Genomic DNA, 20,169 nt, shown 5'->3' with positions numbered 1-20,169 from the left:
AGACAGATATTAACTGAGTACAAGTGTCTCTGCTCCAACTTACTATAATGGTTCTGCTCAGTGGGGAATCTGAGGGCCTGAACCCAAGGCTAGCACGAATGTACAGAGAGATACACTTTTCCATTTCCCAACAAAAGTCTAAATCAGGAAGGCCAAGCAGAAGACACAGTTATACAGTTGGGATGCACTGGCCTAGAACTCATCCTCCAGTGTATATTCCAAGATGCCCAAGGGGACAGCCTCTCCTTTACTCACAGAGGCCCAACCACCGCCCTCAGCAAGAGTTAAAGGCTGGCTCAGGGAGATATGAGATCAATGGTTCTCCTCCCAGGGCTGTGCCTTTGAATCACCTGGAGAGCTTTACAAGGAGCACTGCCTGAGCCCATTTTTCCTGTATTCTGAATTAATTGTCTTGGATGGGACTCAAGCGAGGGTATTGATAAAGTGAATAAACAAAAGCTTTCCAGGTGATTCTAAAATGAAACAAGAGTTGCAAATTTCTACATTGGAGGAATTCATGAGTAAAAAAATCATTCATTTAATAATTATTGAGTATCTAGTGGAAGTGAGGCATTGATATAGATCCTTTACACATAGTTGGCAGAAATAGGCGCGAACAGTATTCATGAAGAGTTGACATGGATAATACCATTACCATACAATTACAAACTGTGATACTGATCAACAGCTAACATTTGTCATTAATGATAATAATAGTGATATAATTATTCTGTTAACTATGTCCAGATATATGTGTATACTATAATAAACACATTATGTGATACATATGTGTATACAATATATAAAATGTATAATACGCAAATATATAGTTGAATATATATAGTCAGTGTCTCTCATATACGAAGAGGTGGATATATACAGGGTTGGTTATATAAATATATTCATATGTAGTAGGATTAATGTATTTGTGTATATAGGTGAATATAGTAACATATACATGCATACACTATGATATACAAATGTATATGTATGTGCCATACAAACATATTAAGGTAAAACTTGAAAGTCATTTATTAAGAAAATATTTTGTTTCATGAGTGGATAGATAAACATAAAATATAGAAAGTTAAGAAGAAAACTTATAATTATTTATGTTGGAAATATCAGTATAAAGTACTGATTTATTTTCTTCCTTTTAAGATCAAACTTATGTCCTGTCTGTCCATGGACATGGCTTAGAAGCAATTATAACACTGTCTCAATGAACACTCCTTTTTAATGTGTCTTCCTTTAAAACTTCTCTGTTGTTTTACAAAGACACGAAACATATCCAAAAGAGCAAATTGCACTACATGAAAATTTCCAAAAGAGTAAATTGTACCACATGGTTTGAAATCTTGGATGCTGTCAGATATAGGTGCAGATATAAAGGAGCATCTCTCTGGATGGTGAGATCGTGTGCCTAAGAACAACACCCCCTTCTCCCCATTATAAGCTGAGGCCTGGCAGCACACAACTAAAAATTATAAGACCACTATATTGAGCACTTCCCATGAGCCCTCACTGTTCCTAGCTCTTAAGGTACACCAATACTACTTACAACTGCCCTTATGTAGATGTCATTGTGATCTCTGATTCATAGGTGATATGGAGAGGAAAGCAATGGCCATCTCAGGCTTTCACCCAAGAGATCTGAATCCCATGGCCATGCTGTTGGCCACAGCACGACAACAGTGTCCTCTGCCCAGAAAGCCAGAATAACTTCAGCGTTTTAGACAGGGAAAGCTGTGTGTCATTTTTATTAGTTCACTTACTTCCATCCCTCCTATGTAATTGAGGCATAATTGGCAAATGAAACTGTACACGTTTACTGTATACAAAGTGATGATTTGATATATGTATGCATTTCGAAATGATTAACACAATCAGATTAGTTAACACATCCGCCACCTCATGCAGTTATCCTTCGAGAACACAAGATCTACTCTTAGCAAATGTGAAGCATACAATTGAGTGTTATTAACTATAGTCGCCACGCTGTACAATTATATCCAGAGAATGTATTTATTTCACAAGTGCAAGTTCGTACGTTGGCCAACATCTCTTCATTTTCCTCACACCTCAGTGCCTGTCAACCGCTGTTCCACTCCCTGCTTTTCTGAGTTCGTTTTTCAGATTACTCATGAAAGTGAGATAATGCAGCATTTGTCTCTCTGTGCCTGGATCATAGTACAATGCCCACTAGGCTTACATCTGTGATGTTGGAAGTGGCAGGATTTCTTTTTTTATGGCTGAATAATATTCTACTGTATATATGCCATAATGCTTTATTCCTTTATTAATCAAGAAACGCCTAGGTCACTTTCATATTTTGGCTGCTATGACTAATGCTGCAATGAACACTGGATTGCAGATATCTCTTTCAGATATTGGTTTCCATTCCTTCAGTTATATAGTAAGCAGTGGTATTGCTGAATTTTATGGTAGTTTCATTTTACTGTTTTAGAAATCTCCATACTGTTTTTGGTAATAACTATACTAATTTACATTCCAACAGTGTAGAAGTGTTCTGTTCTCTCCACTTCCTCACCAAAACTTACCTCCTTCTTCTTTATAATAACCATCTTAATGGGTGTGGGTTGACACCTCATTGTGGTTTTGATTTCTATTTTCCCGATGATTATTTGGTGTTGAGCATCCTTCTGTGTGCCTGATGGCCATTTGTATGTCCTCTTTGGAAAAATGACAATTCAGTCATTTGCCCTTTTTTAAATTGGGTTATTTGGGGGTTTTGCTACTGAGTTGTATGTGTTCTTTAAATGCTTGGATACTAACCCCTTATAAGATATTTGGTTTGCAAATATTTTCTTCAGTTTTATAGATTGCCTTTTAATTTTTTTTAATCCTTTTCCTTTTTGGTACGGAAGGTTTTTAGCTTGATATAGTCCCACTTGTTCATTTTTGTCTTTGTTGTCTGTGTTTTAGATATTTTAGCCCATTTCAGTTTCTTATATAAGAATATATAAAACTGGATAATTTGTAAAGAAAATAAATGTGTTTCTTATAGTGATAGAGGCTGAGAATTCCAAGGTCAAGGGGGCCACATTTAGTCAGTGTCCTCTTGCTTGTGGGGACTCTGCAGAGTCACGAGACAGCCCAGGGTATCACATAGCAAGGCGGCTGAGTGCTCTAGCATGCTAGCTCAGGTCCCTCTTCTTCCTCTTATAAAGCCACCAGCCTCACTCCCATGACAACCTATTAATCCATTAAATCATTAATCCATTAACTGGTGTATGGATTAATCTTTTTATGAGGTCAGAATACTCATGAGCTAATCAATCACCTCTGAAGAGCCCCACCTCTCAATACTGCCACATTGGGGATTAAGTTTCAACATGAGTTTCACAGGGGACAAACATTCAAGCTATAGCAGCGTCAGATCCAAAAAAAGAATTATTTACTTTAGAAAGCAATGATCAATCACTGAGTGTGCTAGGTATTACTCCACTCTTTCTCTTCTGATACATTGGGCCATATGCTGTCATATTCTGCCTCAATGCTTCAACTTCCAGCATGTTCTCCTCCCTAACAGATTTGCTAATAGATAAAGTCACAGTGGCCTGCTCTATTTATCCTCATCTATTCTCTCTTCCGAAGGAGTATGGTGAATCTGCCTCATTCAGCTCTACCACTCAACACAAAATCCCTGCTCCTTCTAAATATTCAAATGCCAGATTTTATGTACACAGTCTCCCTCACACACTCAGAAAAACAAACATGTATTCAGAATTGCATTTAAACTCTCAAAGAGTAGGTACTAGGATATATATGCACTATTTTAATCCTCAGGGAATCGTTTAAAATAGGTGAGCGACATATACTTGTCAAAGTATAATCTTCGATAAGTTAAAAACATAGCTCTCATACTAATATAAACTCATAGCTCTCATACAAATATAAACTCATAGCTCTCATACAAATATAAAGTCAGCACATCGTGTGTGTGTGTGTGTGTGTGTGTGTGTGTGTGTGTGTGTGTGTGTATGTTTAACCCATTAAGGCTGGAACCAGTAACATGGTAAAGCTAATTCAAAGAGTATTTATTTTTGGGAACTGCGTATTCAGAGATATTTGGTGAGGGTGGGGGAAGGTGGAAGAAAATAATATTGGAATAAAATTGCTAGGTAGATACAAAACTAGTTAATGTATGTGGTAGTCAAGATTCTCTAGAGAAAAAGAACCAATGGGAGACATACACGTATATGAAAATATTTATTATGGAAAGGGGCTTGCATGATTATGGAGGCCAAGAAGTCTTATGACACGCTGTTTGTAAGCTGGAGAAGAGGAAATCTGGTGGTGCAATTCAGTCTGAGTCCAAAGATCTCAGAAATGGGGAAACCAATGGTGTGACCCTCATTCTGAGGCCCAAGTCCTGAGAAATTAGGGACCACTGGAATCAGTCCCAGAGCTTAAGGACACAAGAACCTGGAGGTCTGATGTCCAGGAGCAAAAGAAGATAAATATTCCAGCCCCAGGAAAGAGAAAGAAAATTCACCTTTCCTCTGCCTTTTTGTTCTATCTGGTCCCTCAATAGGTTGGATAGTGCCTGCTCACATTGGTGAGGGTGAATCCAGTGATTCAAATGTCAATGTTTTCCATAAACACCTTCACAGATATAACCAAAAATAACACTCCATCAGCTGTCTGGATATCCCTTAACCCAGTCAACTTGACATCTAATACTAACCATCACAATGTCTTACAGGTTTATAAAATTTGGGGATTATATCTTCTCTATTGGACACACATTTATGAGTTAGCATGTGACAACTTCAAGATATCTAAGCTCTAACCAACCAGGAACTAGCCCAACCAAATGGCAGGTACATTTTTCCAGGGAACTAAATAATCATTAAATGAATTTGTTTAAAATTGTTCCAGGATGATGTTGAAAGGTCATACTATATTTTCTTATGATTTCCAAGTTTTAGATAGTTTTTCCTTAACATTCATTTATTCATTCCTTCATTTATCACAGTAATTAGTGAATTTCTTCTACTCAACACCATTCAGCCTTCCAGCACTCTTGTCAAGGAACATCCTGGTATCCAACTGAGTATCCCACTCGAGATGAAATTTAAATTATAAAACCCATGACTTTCACAGTATCAAATCCCCCTCAAAAGGTTAGATTATACTCAATAATATCCTCGTACCTCATCACTGCTGAATTATTTCACACCGATGAACTCCCCTGCAAGGTTTTGGGCACCATTGAAAATTGCTGAGTCCCTTGATAATTATATGAAACCTTGGCAAACATTAAACATAAATGATTAGGGAACACTTCACTCTCACATGTGCTCAGATCTCAGGTGGACACATGTCTGCCCTATACCCTGTAAGAAAGTGGGCACAGCTGATCAGTTTCCATGGCAGGAGAAGAGATGAACTCAAACATTAAAAGAAAGACTAAAGAAAAAATGTGCTGGGTAAATGTTATCTGATGAACTCCCCCAACCCTAAGTAAACCAAGTTTAATAAGTTCCATCAAAGAAAAACTAATTTTTCTAAAAGAAAACACACCTTTGGAAACAGCCGTTGGCCTGTAAGGATTGCTATGCCAGTAAAGGTTTGGGCAATTCAACACAGGATGAGGGGATTAATAGTTAAGACCCAACTGTAATAGTCTCCATTCTGCTATTTCATCAATAGAAGGGATTTGCCAAATAGAATTTTTGTTCTCTCACTTTTACACACACTTCAGCCTTCATCTCATCACACACAAAAAGAATGAAAAGCAAGATAGGGAACTAATTACTTTTGGAAAAAAAAAAAAAAACAAAAAAAAAAAAAAACAAAACAAACAAAAAAAAAAACACGACAAAATACATTAAGCTGGAGGTCAGATCACCATTAACTTAGGTTGCCAAGTCAATCTATATAATTGTGGCTTAGGAAGGATCAGTCTTTGTCAAATGTGATTTGTTTTGTGGCAAGAAAGCTTTTGATCTGGGCATTAGAGTCAGCTGGGCTTCGGAGAAGCACTTACTGTCAGCAGGAAGTACAGGGGCTGGTGGTATAGCACGAAGCCACGGAGTTGTGGGTTAAGCCTTCTTGAAAATGAGGGGAAGGATTTAAGTTACTTTAGATGATTAAAAGGAAAATAGAAATAGACGTCTTTGGTCCCATGAGAGAAGAGGTTTGTATTTTTCTATCCCATGGTTGTTTTTTTCCAAATAGAGTTTGCAAACAATTATGTTTATAATTTGTTCCTTGAAATTTTAATCTATCTTCCTCATTCAATATATTTTTTGAGATGCTTGCCTGTGTAAGTTGAGATTGTGTGTTTCTAGCATAACAATTTTGTTGCCATGGAGAATATGATTTCTTCTGTCAAGACATTTTCAGCTTCCTGGGCTCATGGATGGATAAAAAGATTTTAAATCCTTACCTCTCCCTTTGGAAAAGATTCCATGCACACTTACCACCCCTCCACACCACCCCCTTGGGCAGCACTGGTTACAAAATGCTAAGTAAGGACCCTAAAGGTCTTCTGAAGTTGGTTTTCATCTTGATGTTATGAGGCCATCCATGAAGAGATGAAGGCTGGAAGCAAGCAGAAGTCAGGGTTTATTTGTACAAATAGCCTATCAGCTGTCTAGGGACTTGTTCCAGATTTCGAGGTGAAAATCCTGGGAATCCAATTTCACAAGCAGCACTACAACGTCCGCTCTCCACTAGTCTTCTATCTGGATTTGTTAAGCCCCACGGAATATAGATTTAATCTAATCTGTTTTATTATATATGTGTATGTGTGTGTGTGTGTGTGTGTGTATGTACATATATATATATACACATATATCTGAAACAGAGTCTGTCACCCAGGTGGGGTGAAATGGCACGATCTTGGCTCACTGCAACCTCCACCACCTGGGTTCAAGCAACTCTCCTGTCTCAGCCTCCCGAGTAGCTGGGACTACAGGGACATGTCACTATGCCTGGCTAACTTTCAAATGTTTAGTAGAGACAGCATTTCACCATATTGGTCAGGCTGGTCTAGAACTCTTGACCTTAGGTGAACCGCCAGCTTTGGCCTCCCAAAGTGCTGGGATTACGGATATGAGCCACCATGCCCGGCCTCTAATCTGTTTCAAAAGACAGTAGGCTATGCAGAAATTCGTCACTGGATACCCTCTCTCCCTGTGAAACACCCTTTTCTCTTTTCAGTGCCTTTCCTTTCCTGTGTCCTGTCCCAGCTGCCCCAGGCGTGCTAGGCACCCAGGTCTATGCTTTCCTCTGGTGCATGACACTCTCACTCCCCACTTGAATTGTGTATGGTGTGTAGAACCTGGGACATCCACCAGAAGCCTGTTATAAATGCAGAATCTTGGCTTCTACCCAGAACTCCCGGATCAGAACCCTTTCTTTTACAGCTCATGCATCTGCAAACTGAAATATGAGATGCAGTATTCTAGAGTATCGCTAAACCTTTGTTCTTTCAGTTCTCACCTCTATGACATTTCTAGATCTTAGGGGTAAGAGAGGGTAGAAAGAAATCAAAATTGGCTAAGATATTACAAAGAAGGAACTGGGTCAAAAGCTTTGGTTCTTCATTCCTATCATCACTTTAGTACTCTGGTATATTTCTTATTTTTTAAGATGGGGAAACAGAGTCAGAGAGGTTAAGTCAGTGGCCCAAAACTACACAGCTAATTTTGGTCATGCTTGAATTTGAATCTAGGTTTGTCTACATCACATTAATCAATATCTTTATTCATGTTGATGGGAGATCTTAGTATGAATAAAGGTGCTCTTGACATAATTAGCTTTCAGGTAATTTTGGTATTCCCTTAGGGTTCTCAGCATTTTAACTACAAAGAATAGATTTTTTTAGACATCAAGGAAGAAAGAGAAATCTATATATCTTGCCTTTTGCCCCTAAAATCAAACCGTGGCCTGATATGCCTGAGGGAAAAACTAACCTTGACCTGGATATTTAAACAGCGCCCCAGGCCTCTTCTTTTACTAGGACAGCCATAGATCATTGAAAGATACAGAACAGAAACCTTCTGCTATTTAATAGGAGCCTTGGGACCCTGTCTCAGATGGAGACAAATCTAATATGATAGCCCTCTATTCAGGCTGGCTAATTGCAGAACCAAATGACAAGGAGGAGGAGAAGGTAGGGGTTTGTAGAACACTTTTTACTTGCTGATACTTTAAAGATTTAGACATCACCAACTGGCACAAAAAGAGTGCCAAGAAAGAAGAGAAATCTATGTACTTCATCCTTCACTTATTATTGTTATTATTATTATTTTCCGATTGCAATTCACTTCCTTTGAAGGGCCAGGTTAAGATGACATCTAAGTAGCACTCCATGAAATGCAGTGAACTACCACTTTGATGTTTCTTAGCACTTTGCAAAGAGACAAGAGCTTCTTTTTTATGAGTTCATTGAATTTAACTTAAAGCCTTGTAACAAAAATATAATAATAGAATTAAGAGCATGATTATTAGTGACTTATATTTGCCCAGTAATTGGCAGTTTACAACAGCAATTTACAATGTTTTCAGTGTGTGCCACATTTAGGAGGAAATAAAATATGTTTAAACAGAATATTGTATGGTACGTGTTTTTCCTTTGGCAAGCCAGGAATAGTTAGGAGTTTCCTGGATATGTTTACCCCTCTAGAAGTCTTTCACTTAAACATCGTGGAAATGTCCTTAAAAAGATGAGTTAAGGCTTACTGGACTCACCATGTGAAGTGAAAATGGTAACATAACTAATACCAATGAACCAGAAAATTGTAATTGATATAATCCTTTGGTTCATCTTTCTTTAGATTTGCAACTTGAGGACCCCTTTTATGGTGATCTCCTCCTCATTTCTCCTTTTGAGTATCTCACTCTTTGCTTATTTCAGTTATATTCATCTATGCAATTGGTTGATCATGTCTAGACTTTAATTTTCTCTTTTTTTCCTTTTTTTTTTTTGACACGGAGTCTTCCTCTGTCACCAGGCTGGAGTGCAGTGGCTTGATCTGAGCTCGCTGCAACCTCTGCCTCCTGAGTTCAAGTGATTCCCCTGCCTCAGTCTCCTGAGTAGCTGGGACTACAGGTGCATGCCACCACGATCGGCTTATCTGTGTATTTTTAGTAGAGATAAGGTTTCACCATGTCAGCCAGGATGGCCTCAATATCTTGACCTCATGATCTGCCCACCTTAGCCTCCCAAAGTGCTGGGATTATAGGAGTGAGTCATGGAGCTCGGCCTGGCCTAATTTTTTAACCAATGAATATGTTTCATTAAAAATCCAGATTTTATCAAATAATGTTTATCATTTGTTTTGCTAAGGACTGGTTTCTAGTGACTCTTTTCTACAAAAATATCCACAGTATTCAGAAAGCATTCTGGGGTATATTTATTAGTGTACTCCTGCATGTAAATAACAGAAAATCTAACTCGCACTGGTTGAAAAATATTCAGTTATTTAGATTAGTCACATAAAGATTGAAAGGCATTCATATTTCTATTTCTGGAACAGGGTGGTTAGAAGAATCTGTACCCTGTGATAGTTTATTAAGCTAAACATTAATTTTGTGATATTTTTTGTATCTTTTTTTTTATGTTACAAAGGGATTAAAGCTAAAAAATAATTATTAAAACAAAAGGAAAAAATCTAAAAAAGGGCATTCTCCAGGACTCGCAGATTTAATTCAACAATGCCATCCTCAGTGGCAATATTGTTCTGGAACTGATAAGCTTCCCCAGTATCTCAGCCAGACTCACAACATTCTGGGAATCAATGAGACCATGACCTCCTGTGGCTTGTTTTATAAGCTATCAGATTGTGAGCCCTGGAACAGCAGCATAATGAACATCTTCCGGGAACTTGATAGAAATGTAGATTATCTAGACTCACACCAACCTACTAAATTAGAAACTCTGGCAGTAGAAATCTATGTTTCCCCAAGTTCCTTTGAGTCTGAGGCTGACAAGTTTGGGAACCACTTCTTAACAGCACTGAAACTCTTCAAGGACCTAAGACCCAGGATTGCCCTTTCCTGTTTCATCAGCAGCCATAATTTAGTCATCCGCCCTGTCCTGCAACAGTCATAGTCAAAGAGAACAGATTTACCATCACTAATTTAGATTAATCATCAGATATGAAGTAAGAGAGTAATCAACCATGTCTGCAAATATTCATTCTATCTCTTTCTCTCTCTCTCTCCTCTCGCTCTCTCTTCTCTCTCTCCTTTCTCTCTTTTTCCTTTTTCTCCCTCTCTTTCAGAGTAATACAATTCAACACACTCATATTTAATCATTTTGTGTCCATAGTTGTGATACCTGTGAGTGGACGTATACTATTTTATCCTTTGTATGATGACACTAACCATACTATTTTTATAGAAGTACGGAAATTACCTGTCCAAAGTCACAAGGTAGAAAGTGACATTTAAAACTCAAAACACCAGAATTCAACCAGATATACTGTCTTTCAAAAGAAAATTGTTCCAATAATTTAAGTTAAATGTCATATGCTCAACTGTGCCTAAGTATGTTGCTCATGACAAAATAATGATAATAATAAGTGGTAATGTCATCAATATCAGATCTGCAGTTTTGAATGACTTTCAATTCCAATTCTCCCTTTTCCTTTGATTATCTTGGGAGGGTAACTTTTCTCTATATGCCTAAAAACAGGAACACTGTTTTACCTTGCTGCTGAATTTTTTACACTGCTTTACTCATGTCTAGAGCTATATATATATGAAATCAGGAATACGTAATCCACTAGAATCCACTAACAGTCTCTTAGGCCTGAGCAGCAGATGGGTAGAGTCAGAGTGTATTGATTTGCCAAGTTAACATGGAACTGAGCTTCTATTCATTTTATAAATTTTACAGCAGCAGTGGCCAATAGAAAATTCTTCAAGGATGGAAATGTGTGTAACTGTGCTATGCAAGGTAGCTACTAGCAACACATGGCTACTGAGCATTTAAATGTGGCTGCTGTGACTAAGACAACTAATTTTTAGTTTATTTTAAATGAAATTTAAATCTAAGTATCACTGCCATATTGAACAATTACTTTTAAAACCATTAAGTTTTATATATGTGACCTCCCATCTGAGTTTTTCTTAAAACGCCTGGGTGTTTTTATGCACACGTGAATCAGCCCTTGGTCTGTAGGGTCATGAATCTGGAATATCTATCTTGGGACTGATCTCCATATCTTCCCAGCCCAGACTGACCTCTGGCCAAACCCCCTCACTTCCTTTATAACTTCTGAACTATGAAACAGGCAGACAGACCTCCTTTCCTGCTCCATCAGGAAATGGATTACTCCATTTTTCCAAAGGGAAGATATTTATTGGAGGATATCAGCAAAACTGTCTGAGTTATAAGCATCTTTCAAAACAATAACACAGCTTTCTTACTACAGACACTGACAGACACACCAGCGTGAAGGCAGGTACACACACTGTCTCAGAGGCTGTTGGTACCCATATCCCCCAGACTTCAACATTTCAGTCAAAAGCCAGCATCTTGGAAGCTGAAAGAGATGGGACTTCTTGTTGAAGTGATTATTGGGGCAATGTTCTCTGGAGACAGGGCATGAGGGAAGCAGGATAAGGCAGGGGGAAAGCTAGCAAGGGTGTGGTCTCCGCTGAAGTCATGGTTCCTTCAGATGCCACAGAGAAGTTCTAGACCTCAGACTATGCTAAAAATTCTGCCATGCCTTGAAACACTGGGACTGATCTTTTGAACTTCGTATCGGTCTGATACTGGCTGAGTTGGGGACAGGGGCAGTGACAGTTCCTAGGCAAGAAGGCTTCTCTTTGGCCAAGGACTAATCTCTAGAAAAGGGATAGGTCTAGTTGTCATCCAGCACCCAGAGCTGGGGGATGAGTTCCCCTGCTAGAGAGGATCTGGATAGAAACTCGAAAACATCCTCAACAAGACCCTTTTCAGTCCTAGTAACGACATCTTCTCCTGTTGGTGTTTCTCTCCGTGATTTAGATGCCATCCTGCTCTCCAGAAGCCCTCAATTAATACCTGACCAAGTTGGCACAGAAAAACCCCAACTCCCTCCCACTCAAATGAGAAAACACTAAGGTACCTCCTATCCCAGTAGGATGAAGCTCACTCACAGGCACGGTAGCCTGACGATGCCCCATCAATTGGCTTTCCTTTCTGCTCTGTCTCATTCATATTCCTGGGATCACTTCCCAAATGAGCTACTTGCATTCAAATCCTTGTTTCATAACTGAATTCCAGGAAACCCAAACTAAGTCATACACAGAACCACTCTCTTCAGACATTACTCTTTAGGCAGCCATCATCTATCATAACCACGTGTGATTCTTATTCAGACTCACCCTTCTGTTACATGAACCTCATCTTAAAAACTCCTTTGTTGTTTTCTTCAGACGGGTCTTAATGAGGGTCACTCCAGGTTTTCTTACAGGTTTCTATCTTTTCTGCATTTCACATGGTGTTTTGGCGAGTTTCAACTTTATTTATTTTGTGACGGAGTCCTGCTCTGTTGCCCAGACTGAAATCTCTGCTTCCCAGGTTGAAGGGATTCTCCTGCCTCAGCCTCCTGAGTAGCTAGAATTACAGGCATGCCCCACCAGGTCCGGCTAATTTTTGTATTTTTAGTAGAGATGGGATTTCACCATCTTGGCCACGCTGGTCTTGAATTCCTGATGTCAGGTGATCTGCCCACCTTGGCCTCCCAAAGTGCTGGGATTACAGATGTGAGTTCCCACTTTACTTTTACCTGGTTAATTCCTTAGTCCCTACATTAATGTGGAAATGGAAGTTCAGGAGGCCTGGCCTGGACCATGCTGCAACAGCTAGGCCCTCCTGAACCTGCCCAGGGCAGAAAGATTATGCCACGGTTCTTGCCAACAGCTTCCCACCTCAAAGATCCTTGCCCAGCCACAAGTCTTATTACACATGGGAGATTCTGTTTTACAAGGAGAAGCAGGAGGCCCTTCTGAGCCCTACGAGCATGTCTGTGAATGCTGTTATTGCTGTTACACATACTGCATAATGTTCAATATTTATGGGAGAGCCTCTTTCTGTTATTCATTATCATTAGCAGGTAGCTGTGTCCCTAAAAAAATCTAGAACTTTTGCTCACAGGGGCACCAACTGTTTAATAATTAAAGATGCAGCTAGTGATTCAAGCTAACCTCACAGTAAATTGGTGGGAATGTGCCTGTAGTTTCATAGGGTATTCTGGAAGACAGAAGTACCTGCCTGGGAAACTTATTTCCTATAGGGTTTATTTTAGGCTTTAAAGAAAATGTCCAGACTGTGTGTTTAAAACAAATTAGGTGTGGCCAGGCGCAGTGGTTCACACCTGTAATCCCAGCACTTTGAGAGGCTAAAGCAGGTGGATCACCTGAGGTCAGTAGTTCAAGACCAGCTTAGCCAACGTGGCGAAACCCTGTCTCTATTAAAAAAACAAAAATTAGCTGGGCATGGTGGTGGGTGCCTGCTGTCCTGGCTACTCAGGAGGCTGAGGCAGATGAATCCCTTGAACCCAGGAGGTGGAGGTTGCAGTGAGTCAAAATTGCATCACTGTACTCCAGGCCAGGCCACAAGAGCAAGACTCCATGTTAAAAAACAACAACAACAAAAGATTAGGTTTGAAAATGCGATGCGTGTGTATCACTTTTAGCTCCAACTGATCTTAGACTAAATGTATTCTCTTTTTTTGAAAGACAGTTGTGAACTGTCTTTGCAGAGACCTGTACATAATCTGTTTTGTGCCAATTTCCAATGTGTGACATCAGTCAATTCTCATTTCCCTTTTTGAGTTAGAAGTGGAAATAAGTGTAGAAACTGAGGAATTTCTGCATTTTCTACTGACTATTCTGCTTCATGCTTACAGCCTACCCCAGTGTGTGTAGTTTCAACTTCAGAATCAGCAGTGTGCCCTGTATACAGAACTGAGCACGGAGTGACCAGGAGGCAGGAGATCTATTTTTTTCTTTCTTTTTTTTTTTTTCTTACTTAAAACTTTACTTAGAATTCTCCATACAAGTCTATTCTTGCTTGCTTAAGGTGTTGATGCCTGCTGAAACCTCAGGCAGGGACTTGAAATTAGAGTTGTGTTGGATTGCAGTCTTTAGCCATACACTTGGATTAGCTGCTTGGCCCACTGAGGCTGTTTGAAAAAATGAAAAAAAAAAATACTATTGCTGATTTCCATGAGAATCAACTGAGATACTGGAAACAATGTCAAGGTGAATTATGTTTCTAGTGAGAACTGCTCTTATGAAGAAGTAGGAGGATGAAGACCGGAGGTATTTGTTGGCTCACTTGAGAGGTCACTTGTAGACCAGAGAAGACCTTAGGGGCTGGATCCGGGTTTTCTGGGTCCGGAGCTCCTGAATTAGTCTTTCCTAGTTTATGGTCTTGGAAATGCTGCCAACTAGTCTGTTTGCATGATGGAGCTCATTTGAGAACCTCTCATCAGTCTAACATCAGGAGGAAAACCGGGTCTTGAACCAGGTCTCCTGACTTTTGGTCCAGCATCTATTTATTCCACCTTTTTCTCCAAAGTCTGCGGAGTATGAGGGTTGGTGTGTGCCAGAAATAGCTAAGACATCACCTCCAAATCATTCTGGATACTGTGTTTGTCAAACACGTCAACAATTCCAGATGCTCTCTAATGTGAGATTATTTTTTCTTTAAATGCAAGTTTTCCCTTTAAATGTAAACTTCTGTTAAATACTCTTTAAATTAAACAGCAGAGTTTATAGGATCTTTTTGTAGTTAATAGCCATTTATACATCAGCCAAAATTACAGACAGCACTGCCTTAGTTAACGCCTTCAACTTGCCAAATACACTTATTCGTGCGTACGTTGTACCCCCAATTTAGAGAATAATTCCAAAACAGGCAGCTAGGGTGAGTGCAGTGTGTCTTTACAGCAACTACAAATAGTTTCTTCAGGCTACTCTCATCATTTGTGAAAACGCATTTATTGTTTGGTGGAAAGAACAAAATGTTTGCCATAGCAACCATGACAACCCTGGGTGTCTTCCCTATTAGCTGTAATGTGGGGAGCATCTTCAACAGCAGGAAAGAGTCCTCAGCAATTATCACCCAGATAGCATCCCTCCATTTTAAGAGCTTTGGCTGAAGCTCTTGGACTCAGAAAAATTTTAACATGATGTGTTAATGAACATGCTAGCAACAACTATTCCATTTTGGTTAATTTGGGGGAGATTAATAAGCTAAGTTTTTATTGTGGGCAAAAGGGGGATGTGATTTTTCTTTAGACAAATTTGCAGAAATCATTTTAATGCTAAATCATTCTCTCTCTCTCTTTTTTTTTTGGTTTTGATTTGTTTTGGTTTAGTTTTGATGAGTGTTTTGTTATTTTATTATTTGCAAGACAAAGTTTCTTGTCATTTTAGTTCCTTGCTTCCGTTCATCATGTAAGTTCTTATTATCTGCTAATTATAATAGATGAAGAAAAGACTTTAAAGCATGATGAGGAAGTCTAGTTGTATTGAGGGTAAAAGGTAAATAGTTAAGGTCTACAAATTTTTATTTTAAAAATAGTGATGGTCACAGAAACATCAAAAGTTCTATATTATACCATCAGCTCCCAAATTGCTGTTCTTTATGCAATAAATCACATGTGAGCAATAAGATTCTCAGCGTGTAATAGAAGAACATGTTGATAATGTAAGCTATGTCATATGTAAAAATCAGAAAAGTATAAAATCACTATACATTCACCACTGAGACAAAAATCACCATATAAATTAATTTTCTACCATGTTTTAATATTGTTGGGAGAATATCATTTCAACAACTTATTTATTTTTATTTTTTTACCTAGAAAGAATGCAGCCTTATGAACTGGGCAGCAGAAGACATCGACTAGAAATTTAAAAATAAGTTTAGAATAATTTTGGATTTTTGGAAATGTAAAATCTTCCTCTCCATAGCCTCTCTGTTAGTTTTGAGAAGCTAGAGAAAGGCAGAGGGTATTCGGAATTGTAAACATGTTGAGGAAGACAGAGTTGAATGATAAAAAGGTACTCCTGGAACTGGTACCTCAGAATCTCTGCTCAAATACCCACTGCCAGTGATTTTCCTCCTTACTAATTTTCTGGAGTTTTATAAACTTTTTTTCTGTTGAAGAATGATTGCAAATAGCTGGATTTACCCTATGTTTTAATCCTGGGTGCCAAATTTTCTAAATTACTGGATTTCAGTTTCCTCAACTTTATGATGGAGATAATGCTATTTACTTAAAAGAATATTGTATATTTATTCAGATAGGCAAAATTACAGTGTCAAATATAGTTCAGTGTTCAATGACTTAAACACAATAGGTAGTTAGCTCTCATTGATTTATTAGGTGAATGTGTTCAAGTAGGCAATTGCTTTCCTCCATGTGATGATGAAGGGATCCAGGATCTTTCCATGCTGTGATTCTGCCATCATCTAGATCTTGTTGTCAACTTGTTCCGTCAGTGGTGGAAGAAGCAAGTGGAGATGGGGGATGCTAGCCTGGAAGCAGCACATCTTATTCCCATTCACCTTCTTATTGGAGAGAAGTTAACCATACGGCCATAAATATAAAAGTATGGAAAGCTGAAAACTGCCATGAAGCCATGCACCCTCTGCAATTCTATTACCACGGAAGGAAGAGAGAATGGATATTGATTAATATCTGTTATATCTGCCACTGTATGAGCACAAAGCACTTAATAAAACACAGTCCACAGTAAATGCTGAGCACATTCTCTTCCCCTTCTTTCCTGCATTTGAGTCTTCTCAGAAAGGGTGAGGGGGAAAAAACAAAACAAAACAAAACAAAAACAAAAACAAACAAACAAAAAAAAACTTAAACAAAAGCTGCTAAGGACTGGCTGTTTACTGAAGAAAATCTACCACAATTTTTGAGATGTACCTTAAAGTCTTCTATTACACCGTCCTTAAAGACAGAATAGGATTGGATTCATGCCCTCTATCACTCTCTCTGCATTGCAGTCCTGTCTTATGAGACACTCTGCATGGGGAGCAGGGGCTCAGGAAAGCTCTCAGTTACCAAGGAGATGTCCAAATGACTCCTTCCAAGGTGGTGAGAAAGTGTACTGAAACATTGCTAAAATGGTTTTCAATGACATAGGTTGAAAGAAAAAGGTTATTGATTAACTCTCCTAAACTAGAAATTCAATTACCTCTCCCTACCTAACATCCTGAGTTGCTTCCACGCTGTCTCTACCCATGGCATAAGACAGTCTGGAATAGCTCCCACTCGGGCTTCAGAAGATTTGTGAGATCTGAGATCAGTAGAAGTGAATATTGTCTTTTTTATTCCTATGTGAAATGAAAACAGAAAATTTAGGCTACAAGTCTTCCAACTAAGAAAGAACTAATATTGATCTTCTGGAAACTCCAGATGTGACAAATACAAAATTCTAGGGCCAAAACCAGTTTTTGTATGTGTGTCAGAATGTCCCTGCATGTCAGGTATACTGAACCATACGAGGATCCAAGTATGTTAAGAGACTCTGTCATGCCTCTGAGATTTGGTGTATGCTGTGCCCTCTTCCCTGGCTGATCTCCATCCAACTTTCCCCATTTTTTTTTTCCTGGGTTATGGCTGCACTTAACTCAAGTTTCAGCTCTACTGTCTCTAGAAGACCTCTCTGATCAGCTCCTGAGGCATTCTGTGCTCTGTGCACCTGCTATTTACCTCTTGTGAGGGTTTCTTTCATATCACATTAAATGTTTTTGTCAGTATCTCTTCCTCTCTCTTCAGCACCCAGTGTGCTCCTGGTGCTCAACGAACATCTGTTGAAAACATGAATGATACTCTTCAAAGGCATAGTCAGTGTCCTTTCATCTTTGTCTCTGCAGTACAGTATCTTGTCCATGGTAGGTTCACAGTAAATATTCAGAGTAGAGGAGAGAGAAGGTAATGAAAGAACACTAAAACAAGGAAGAGAAGAAAGGAAGCATATTATAGTCAGAGAGAGCGCACGTAAGGCTAGTTCACACATATCTGCAATCAAAGGCTGAAATTGTAAGAAGAGAAATAAATAAAACAAATTTCACTAGGAGTTTGTAAAGTAGAAGTCATAATGACTAAGGAAACAGGGACAGAAGCATGGAAGATACAGCTTTTGAAATAAGTCTTTAATCTATGAGAGAGATTTTGATGGAGGTGGAGAATGGAAGGTACCAGGGGGTTAAGTACAGAGGCAGGGAAGAGTAGGGCCTGTTTTGGGGTAGACTCATCTTAGTTGAACGCTGTTTCATTTCTCTTTGATGGTTGAAAATTGTAGCTATGTGAGACATTACTACAACTCTCTCTCTCTCTCTCTGATCCTGTTCCAGGAACTGGCGGTTGGTCCCCAGCAGATTCCAATGCTCAACAGTGGCTCCAGATGGACCTGGGAAACAGAGTAGAGATTACAGCAGTGGCCACGCAGGGAAGATACGGAAGCTCTGACTGGGTGACGAGTTACAGCCTGATGTTCAGTGACACAGGACGCAACTGGAAACAGTACAAACAAGAAGACAGCATCTGGGTAGGACATCTTTTCCCTTCCAATGAATAAAACTGAGATGTGCTAATGGTAACTAGAGTATATTTTCATCATTTTCCAATATCCAGATTGTTGGTACTTTAATAACTGTTGTGTGCCCATTAGAAATAATTAGACAATGTGTAAGGCCCATGCCCAGCATGGCTCCAGTTCCTACGAAAATTAGGATGTCTGCTGCAAATAGTTTAGTACGTTCCCCTTTTTGTCATAAACTGGGTAATTCATTGACTGATCCTCACTTTCTTCATCTATAAAAATTAATTTTAAAACAGATAAATGTACCGACAAAGTCTGATTATTAATGTGATTATACTGATTTACTGCTTATTGACTTATTTATTAGTTTATTATATCCCAGGCCTTCACATATTTTGCAACAACACAACTAGCTCAATTGCATCACTTGATTAATGTTGCCGTATGTGTGAATCATGACTTGGGAATCTTTAAAGTCTGCTCTGACTTTAAAGCCACTAAGCAGTCTCTATCCTAGGTTCACACATAATTGAAAACTAAAACTACAAAACCAATAGAAACTTTAGAGCTATTCTGCCATTGGAAACAATCTTCAGCTTCAGAGTGAAGGACAGTTTGCTCCAAGTTACAAAACCAAACTTTCTTCCCCAATCCCAGCCTCACACTCTTGACCTCACTGTGTGGATAAAAGGCTGTCAGCAAATTATGAACGGAGGTAAAGGTAGAGGCAAAGAAGGTAGCAAAAGTCACCTGGAGGTAGCTTCAGAACCTCAGAAGAAAATAAGCTGTAAGTTTATATTACTTTTAGTTCAGAAAATAAGTCACCATTTCTTAATCCGAATGTGTGTAAAATGTGACTATTTGGAAATTAATAGCATATTCTTTCCTTCTCAGACTCTCTCTGCTTAAATTAATGCTAATTAGTGTCGTCTTCATATTCACATTCCTGTGTTGGTCCCAGCTCACTGATAAAATTGGAACAACTTCTATTTTATATATTCATTGTTATTTGTTAATTCCTACCTATCACATGCATTTGTAATTGAAAATAGTCATAAATTGAGGATTAAGCTTAGTTATGGAAGACTGAATCCTAAGAATATTATTACTGTCATCTTTACTCTGGGTCACTTGTAATATTAGGTTCTAATATTTATAAAGGGCGTAAGTTTTCTTCATTTGTAAAAATAGTCTGAACATTGAGTACACATGGAAACAAAGAGGGAGAAATAGACACCAATGCCTACCTTAAGGGAGAGACTGGGAGGAGGGTGAGAGCCCAAAATCTACCTATTTCATACTATGTTCAAAACATGGGTGATGAAATCATTTGTGCCCTAAATCCCAGGGACATGCAATTTACCCGTGTAACAAGCCTGCCCATGTACCCCTTGAGCCTAAAATAAAATTTGAAAAAGAAAATATATGTCTTCTGGGGACTATTTTATTTTTTCTCAATTTTGAGGTCCCCATAAATTATTACAGGTTTTCATTTTGTTTGACTTTTAGTTTGAGATAAAAGATAAGTGCACCTTCCATTTTGAGGAAAAATTTTAAGGTTTTTATGTTGACTTTAGAGGAACAAATCGATGTGAGATTTTTTTGTTTTCTCTGGTAGTTTCA

The 20,169-nt window shown here is 38.7% G+C and overlaps 1 protein-coding gene across 2 annotated transcripts in view; it reads left to right on the top strand.

The window, feature by feature from the left end:
- The window catches only part of CNTNAP5 (contactin associated protein family member 5), an 891,734-nt gene that overhangs the window by 193,443 nt on the left and 678,122 nt on the right, over positions 1-20,169 (top strand). For both annotated transcript variants that reach the window (XM_010342190.3, XM_074399829.1), the window contains exon 3: positions 18,359-18,552. In XM_010342190.3, coding sequence (XP_010340492.1) covers positions 18,359-18,552 — 194 coding nt within the window. The remainder of the gene's footprint in view (positions 1-18,358; positions 18,553-20,169) is intronic.

The sequence above is a fragment of the Saimiri boliviensis genome, chromosome 5 (assembly GCF_048565385.1).
Source record: "Saimiri boliviensis isolate mSaiBol1 chromosome 5, mSaiBol1.pri, whole genome shotgun sequence".
NCBI classification, from domain to species: Eukaryota; Metazoa; Chordata; class Mammalia; order Primates; family Cebidae; genus Saimiri; species Saimiri boliviensis.
Note: the sequence above shows the minus strand (reverse complement) of the source record. Positions and strands in the feature narration are given on the sequence as shown.